The sequence below is a fragment of the Nycticebus coucang genome, chromosome 6 (genome assembly GCF_027406575.1).
Source record: "Nycticebus coucang isolate mNycCou1 chromosome 6, mNycCou1.pri, whole genome shotgun sequence".
Lineage (NCBI taxonomy): Eukaryota > Metazoa > Chordata > Mammalia > Primates > Lorisidae > Nycticebus > Nycticebus coucang.
In genome coordinates, this window is record NC_069785.1 from 79,397,994 (window position 1) to 79,406,524 (window position 8,531).

The window sequence follows — 8,531 nt, forward strand, 5'->3', positions numbered from 1 at the left end:
AGATAATTACATAGAGACTGCCTTCTTTTTTTTTTTTAACCAGTGTCTCACTCCATTGCCTTCAGTAGAGAGCAGGAGTGTCATTGTAGCTTCAACCTCAAACTCCTGGGTTCAAGTGATCCTCTTGCCCAGATCTCCCAAGTATCTGGGACTGTGGGCAAACCCCATGACATCTGGCTAATTTTTCTATTTTTTGTAGAGACGGGATCTGGCTCCTACTTAGGCTGATCTCAGACTCCAGAGCTAGCTTAAGCTGTCCTCCCACCTTGGCTTCCAAAGTGCTAAGGTTATAGGTGAGCCATTGTGATGGGGCAGAGACTGACTTTTGTCTCCTGATTGATGAAGTCTGAAATATTTACTATATAACCCTCCAAGAAAATGTTTGGTGGACCTTTATTCTAGTTAAATAATCTAGGTTTGGGTAGAACCAAAATGATCAAGAAAGAAAAACCTGAACAATACTAGTTAATTATTACAGTAGGATTTTGAATATAAAGAATGAAGGTTTTAAATTTTGGTACACACCTTATTTATCAGCAAGATGTTTCACTGCTTTGAGAGTAGCCTGTCTGTTAAATTAACAAATGATCACTTGTGAATTTTATATTTAAAGGGTGATAGTAATGGACAAAAATCTAAGTTTTGCTTCGTCAAGCTCTTAAATATCTGCTGTAGACAAGGCTCTCTGCAAAGGCAATATGGAGAAATGGGAATTGTCAGTTCTTTGTTTGGAGTCTGTCAAAGTTGGCATGTCCTCCAGATGCAGTAATCAAGGGTAGACATTTATAGAGAACTGTTTCCCGAGGCTATTTTGCTTTCTTCTGGTCTCTGTGCCTATTGTGAAGGAGATTGAGAGTGCTTTTTCCTGCCTCTTTCTTTTTGATTATCAGTTATTTCATTAAAATGAGTTAGTATCCAATGTACTCAGCCCTACTATGAAGCTAAATTACAGCTTTCACATGAAGGCTATAACCCAACTATATAGCACAAGACTATGAGGAAAGGGCTAAGGAAGGGGAAGGGAGTGGGGAGGTTAGGATGGAGGGGGAGGGTAATGGGTGGGGCCACACCTATGGTGCATCTTAGAATGGGTACAGGCAGAATACAAATGTCTACAAACAATAACTAAGAAAATGCCATGAAGGCTATGTTGAACAGTTCAATGAGAATATTTCAGATTGTATATGAAACCAGCACATTGTACCTCTTAATTGCACTAATGTACACAGCTATGATTTAACAGTAAAAATAAATAAATAAAATGAGTTAAAATATGCAAATAGCAATTTGGGTCAGACCCCCAGATAGTAGTTAGATTGAGTGGCTTAATTCTGATCTCTTTTTAAAAAATTTCAAGTAATTCTTCCTTAAAAATTTTAACCAAAGGGAAAGAAGCTAATTCAATTTTCTTTTTTTTTTTTTGAAATAGAGTCTTAGTCTGTTGCCCAGGCTGGAGTGCTGTGGTATCAGCCTAGCTCACAGCAACCCCAAACTTGGGTCCAAGTGGTCCTTCTGCCCCAGCCTTCCCAGTAGCTGGGACTACAGGTGCCTTTCATGACACTGGCTAATTTTTCCATTTTTTTTAGTAGAGACAGGGTCTTATTCTTGTTCAGGCTAGTCTCAAACTCCTGAGCTCAAATGATCCTCCTACCTTGGCCTCCCAGAATGCTAGGATTACAAGTATGAGCCATCATGCCAGGCCAAGAAGCTAATTCTTGAGTGACTCAGATTTTTTTTTTAACTTGAGAAAAATCAATCTTAATAGTTAACTTTTTGGTAGTTTTTAAAAACTGAAAATACTCATTTGATAAAGTTTTTAAAAAATGATATAGAATGATACAAATTTTGAGTCCCTTTTGTAAAAGCAACTATTGCTATCAGTTTCACTTACATCCTTGCAGAATTGATTTGTACTAATACATACATATTTTTGTGTATATATATATTTAAGGAAATAGAAGCTAGTAGGATGCAGTTTTATACTTTGCCTTTGCTTTAATGAATTAATTATAAGTTCACATACATTTGTAAGAAATCATACAGGGAATCTCTTCTCTAATAATACAGGGAGAAGCTTTGCTCAGCTTCTGTCAGTGGTAGGTAACATTTGCAAAACTATAGTATAATATCCCAACAAGATATTGGCATGATACAGTCTTTCAGTCTTATTGAGATTTGCATTTCTGTATGTATTCAAGTTCTATACAATTTTTGACCTGTATATGTTTCTGTTTCCACCACCACACAAGATACTGAACAGTTCCAACACTGTGAGAATACCTCCTTTTACCCTTTTATAACCTCTCCCTGAACCGTGGCAGCTGATAATCTGCCCACGTCTAAAATTTTGTCATTTCAAAATGTCATATAAAAGGATGCATATAGTTTGTAACCTTTTATGTCTTTGTTTCTTAAAAACAAATTAGTATCTTTTGGGTATAGATCTACTGTTTTTGTTTCATAGCTGCATAGTATTCTATTTTATAGACACTTAAATTGACATGGGCATTTATGTAAGTCTAGCTCTTACAAAAATGCAAGCAGTGAATATCCTCTGGTTTCATGTTAAAGTCTATAGCAAAAATTTATAGCCATAAAATTGAGGGGTCAGAACATATGAATGAACTTTGACAGATAATTTCCACATTTTCCCAGAAAAGTGTTTCTAATGTGCAAGAATTCTTTATTTTTTTATAAGAATGCCTATTTCCCCACACTGCCACCTACATAGTGTATCATAGAACGTTTTACTTTGACAGTCAGGTTTTTCTAAATCACCAGTTGTCATTTTTTTATAATTTTTGCAGATGCTGGGTGTCAATTATAACTAAGTGGGCTGAGTGAAGATTAGTTCTCCTGACTTGAATATTGCAGGGCAACATTCCATTGCAAGAAATAACATTGGAGCTAAAATATTTGTATAGTATTTCCAAGTGTATTGTTGGAAAATTTCAATAGTGAAATTTCAGTGTAACAAAGCTTTGGAAATGGGCCTTTAATAACTAGGGGAAAGGATCAGAAGTAATTGTGTAGAGCTTAACGTTCTCAAACAGACTCATTCTCAAGCACAAGTACGGTTTATTTTTTGTTTGTTTGTTTATTTTGAGACAGAGTCTTAGTATGTTGCCCTTGGTAGAGTGCTGTGCGTCACAGCTCACAGCAACCTCAAACTCTTGGGCTTGAGTGAGTCTCTTGCCTCAGCCTCCCAAGTAGCTGGGACTACAGGCACCTGCCACAATGCCCAGCTATTTTTTGTTGCAGTTGTCATTGTTGCTTAGCTGGTCTGGGCAGGGTTTGAAACTGCCAACTTTGGTGTATGTGGCTGGCGCCATAACCACTATGCTGTGGGCACGAAGCCAACACAAGTATGGTTTTATCGAGCTTATTTAATTGTTTTAAATCAATAATAGTTGATTTGATTGAAAGAAAGGAAATACTATTTCAGACCTCATTTTGAGAATGCTGACTCTTCAGTAGGAGTTAACCAGCTGAAAGGAATGTGAGGAGGTAGGGGTAGGAAGAGATTTGTTTCACCCCCTAGCAAATCAGTGATTTCTGAATTTAGCATTTTTATTGCTCAATTTAACTTGCCTGGGAACATAATTATGTTTGATTTTATAGCTATTCTAACAATGTTTTGATGTATGGTGAACAGAAATGTGTTTCTCTAGGAATTAGGTACTAGACGTGTAGAATCGGCTTAAGATATTCAGTAAACTTTAAACAGTATCTATTTTTTAAATGTCGTTAAGGTGCTTTGCTAGTAAGCACTCAGCAAATGGTGATGTAATGAAACTGATGGATTCAATCAGCAAATGTATAGTACATATCCTAGGGTAGAATTTAGGCTAATTCAGGGGCAGAAATGGGAGGGTGTGACCATACCACAGGGAATTCAGGTGAGGATGTCTTCCTCTTGTGTGTCTTAGTTGTAGTTAATCTTCCACTGCAAACTTGGAGAGTCTGTTTCCATTTTGCTGAAATTAGATTGACCCCATATGTACAGAAAACCTTGCCTTTTAAAATGAAATAACTAAGGCCTTTTTCTGTCAATGAGAAGTTAGAACAACAAATTAACCTACTCTTATTTAGCTGTTTGGTTACTGTTTATGTTTTATGAGATGGAAGTCAAAAATTCTAGAATTATTTTCTCTTTAATCCAGCTTAATCCTCTTACTTATCCAAAATAACATGGCATGACTTCAGTACTATTCCAGAATGCTACCACAGAAGGATTAGGATTTATTAAAAGAAAATGATGAAGGAAGAGTTGTCAGGGTCCTGCCCCAGGGACAGGCTCCGCTTAAGACCTGTGGAGCTGGCACGACTGACTGAAGAAATACAAAGTTAGGAACAACAATAAGGACAGAGACAGGAGACACAGAAGAGAATTTTCAAAGGTGGGAGCTCTGGGGACCACCACCCATTTGTGGGCTCTGAGTGGCCCCAGGTCTCTGTTCCACTCAGCTTATTCAAATCTCTTTGCCCAGGTGTAAGCTGAGGGGGAGAACAAAGACACCAGCAGTTTCTCTGAGTAAGCAAATCAGCTCCTATTGTTAATATCATTAACTTTAAGGATTGGAGCAGTTTTGACTGAAACTTGAGCTTGTGTGGGGAAGCCTCCTGTCTGGAGTCACACACACAGATTCCTAGGAAGGTGTTAAACTCCACTAGTTCACTGTGGAGTAAAATGCCACTGGTGTTAATCTCCTCTGAGGAATCGGTGGGAGAGAGGCATTTTCCTCTCATCACCACCACAGAGGATTTTCCTCTTTGATAAGGGATGTAAGCCCTCCTGCCCATATCTCAAGGCTGGAGCTGTTCCTCTGGTCTCTGCCCCAGCCAAATGCAAATCTCCACAGTGGGTATCTGCTTTGTCTGTTTAATGGGCAGGAAATGAGAAGATGTATCTTTTCTAGGACTTACCGTAGTCTCTTCTATGGCCATTATTTGCCTCAGAGTGTTCACAGACTCAGTAGTAGGGGTATTTGTGTAAGCTCTATCCCAGGCTGGAGTTTCAGGAAAGGCCAAAAACTTGTTCAGATAGGAAATTTAGCAATGGCTGGCTTAGAGGTAAACTAGCTAAATTTTCTTTGTTCCTACTCCCTTAGCTTACTTTTTAATTTTCCCTTTTTCTGGGGGTGCCTTTGAAAGACTTGGGACAAGACCCCTACTCTGTCCTGGGCTAACACAACCCCCAATCAACCGCAAGAGACGACACTTGATGCAATTAGCACGAGGTTTTTTTTTTATTCCAGCATGCTGGGGCCTAACCCGTGACTCTCTCAGGAGCTGAGGAGTTAAGCCCCGCACAGCAGTTTTTACAAGCTTATAGAGGCAAAAACCACAAAGTAGGCGGGAGTAGCAGACATAGCAGGGGCTCTAACCATAAAGTAAGGAGGGGGAGCAGACATAGCAGGGGCTTTCCAGATAAGAAGAACTCTGGTTCATTATTCAACTGTCTTAAGACAAGATTAACAGTTAAACATTTGCTTAACAGTAAACATTTGCTTCAGCTCGGGGCTATCTCCTGGAACAGTTACAAAAGGTCACATTCTCATGGTAGGGGGTGAGAGGTGGTCACATTCCTATGGTAGGGGGTGAGAGGTGGTCACATTCTCATGGTAATATTTTCTTTCACCTTCCCCTGCCAAGAATGGGGTCTTTGGTCCCCATTCTGCCTGCATCGAGTGACCTTTAAACAAGTAATATGTATGTTGGGCGGTGCCTGTGGCTCAGTTGGTAGGGCGCCGCCCCATATACCAAGGGTGGGGAGTTCAAACCTGGCCCTGGCCAGCTAAAACAGCAATGAGAATTGCAACAAAAAATGGCCAGGCGTTGTAGCGGGCGCCTGTAGTCCTAGCTACTTGGGAGGCTGAGGCAAGAGACTCACTTAAGTCCTAGAGAGTTGGAGGTTGCTGTGAGCTGTGATACCACAGCACTCTATCAAGGGTGACAAAAGTAAGACTCTGTCTCAAAAAAAAGGTAATATGTATATAATACCACAGAACCACACCAGGATTTTAAAAACAGTAAATGTAAAGAAACACAGACTTTCAAGTACATCTTTTGGCATTGGTATTGGTTGTCCACGATAGGGCTTTTCATGTACCGAATTTTGTGTTACAAAGCCTGTTTCTCCAAAATCCAGATGACTGAAAAGACAACCGTTTAACACACATGGTCTCAATCATTCTACTCCCTAGAACTTCGTGGTCCAGTGTGGGAGCCACTAGTCACATGTGTCCACATTTAATTTAAATAAAGCACTCAGCTCCTTAGTTGCACTGGCTGCATTTCAAGTGCTCAGAGGCCACACGGAGCTTGTGGCTGCTATATTTGACAGCATAGATGTAGGATGTTTCCATCACTGCAGAAAGTTCTTCTGGACAGTACTGGTCTAGCAGTAAGAGAGCCACCTCTGCTGGTTTCACAAAGATTTCCTGAGCATAAGGCAGGGAAGCTGAAGCTTGTGCTCAGACAGTTCCATAATAGATGATGTACTCTTAAGAAATTCCTTCTGTCATGTTTATTGCCTTTTAGATGATTTGAGGTTATTGAACTTTGAAACAGCTCCATTGCCAGTGAAGAAATACACATTTGCCACGATGAGTTCTCAGCCTTCTCCCATTGTTTTCTCCCAACAGCTGCTGGGCATGCTGTGTGCCTGCATCGTGCTGTGCAGAAGAAGCAGAGACCCTGCTTACGAGCTCCTCATCACTGGCGGGACCTATGCCTAGCAGACCCCTCAGGCCTGAGCTCTTTTTAGTCTTGTTCTGGTTTGGAAGGTGAATCGAGCAGGTCTGCTGCTGTTGGCCTCCTGCGTTCCTTTAGTTAAAGCACACGTGCACTGGTGTTGGATAGAGCAGCTTGGCTTTTCATGTACCCACCTACTTACCTACCCACCAGGACTTTCTTTTCCCTTGTTCTAGCTAACTCTTCATGTCCCTACATTTTTAAGTACGATGGTAAATGTTTTAATTTCAGAACCAATTATGAGTTATATAGTGTGGTAGAGTTAAAGGAGGATGTGGACCTGCTTCTGTTATACCTCCAAGTAGTAATGGGACTTAATGCTGAAGTATCACCGGGTCCTTTCAGTCTTCACAATGGAGAACTCTTGGCCAAAGGTTTTCGGGGGGAGGGGAAAGGAGCCAGCCATCTGGTTAAAGTTAACAACAGATGGTGCCCCCATCACTGTCCTTTTAAAAACTATATACTGTAGTCCAATAAGATAGCCACTGTACAAAATGGCTAAAATAGATATTAGAATCATACGGTATGTATCTTGGTTCATCTTTAATTTCAGAGACTGATATTTGAAACCAGTGGTTTTTAATCAAAGCTGGCTTTATAGGAGGAATATAATGTATGCACTACTGTTTTAAACAATTAGTGTGAGTGTGTGAGTGCGTTTTTGTGTGATTGAGCCCATTCATCATAAGTCACTTGTTAGAAATAATGTACCCATATAGACTAGCAAAATAGTATGTAGATGTGATCTCAGTTGTAAATAGAGAAATCTAATTCAATAAACTCTGTCTCAGCTCTCAACATGTAGTTTTTAATTATTGGGGGATATTTCAGTCCCAGAGCAGCAGTGACGTTTTCTGTGTCGGTGCTGTCTACATTTCATCATGATTTGCATGCATTTTCATTTCTGATGCCAAATTTGAAAGGCCTTGATATTCAAAAACCCTCAGATGCTTTTCAGTCCATTATATTCTACAAATATGGAGCATCTACTGTGTACAAGGCACTGGGGTCCTTGTCCTCAGGGAGTTTGGAGCCCTAGTATAGGAAACACACAGGAGCAGATGATTTTGGTGCAGCGCAGTGATCATAGCAGTGAAAGGATGGGCGCTAGCAGAGGAGCCCAGGGAGGTCAGAGGGACTTCCTGGAGGAGGTACCCACGCCTGAACGCTGGACAGGCTTTGTCAGAGAGAGCACACAGGAGTATGTAATGTTTGTATGTGCAGGGATCAGTATGGAACTCATTGTGTCTGGAGCTTGAAATACAAGGTTGGGAAAAGAAACTGCAAAAGTGGCAAAGCCCAGATTATCTAGTGCAGGCGTCCTCAAACTGCGGCCAGCGGGCCACATGAAGCGGTGTGAATTGTATTTGTTCCCGTTTTGTTTTTTACTTCAAAATAAGATTGTGCAGTGTGCATAGGAATTTGTTCATAGTTTTTTTTTTTTAAACTATAGTCCAGCCCTCCAACAGTCTGAGGGACAGTGAATTGGCCCCCTGTTTAAAAAGTTTGAAGACGCCTGATCTAGTGTCTAATAGGAGGTCTGACCTCTGGAGGTCAGACTTGTAGATGGAGGCGACTATAAAGGGTTTGAACATGGTGTTGGTGCAAGTGGACTGACTAGACAGTGGTGTGGCTGCGGTCTGGGCATGGTTGGGGGGACGCGAGTAGGCTGCAGGTAGGTCGATGCGATAGGTCAGGAGAAAGCTTAAGCATGAAGTGTAGGGCACTTGGTAGACATGGTGAAGGGTGGCCTCAGACTGTTTGGAGGAGAAGAA

General features: G+C 40.7%; 1 protein-coding gene across 1 annotated transcript in view; it reads left to right on the top strand.

Annotated features, from left to right (window-relative positions):
• Positions 1 to 7,548, top strand: part of TSPAN3 (tetraspanin 3) — a 32,478-nt gene extending 24,930 nt beyond the window's left edge. Inside the window, exon 7 of the mRNA XM_053595974.1 lies at positions 6,648 to 7,548. Coding sequence (XP_053451949.1) covers positions 6,648 to 6,740 — 93 coding nt within the window. The 3' untranslated portion in view covers positions 6,741 to 7,548. The remainder of the gene's footprint in view (positions 1 to 6,647) is intronic.
• Positions 7,549 to 8,531: the final 983 nt, after the last annotated feature.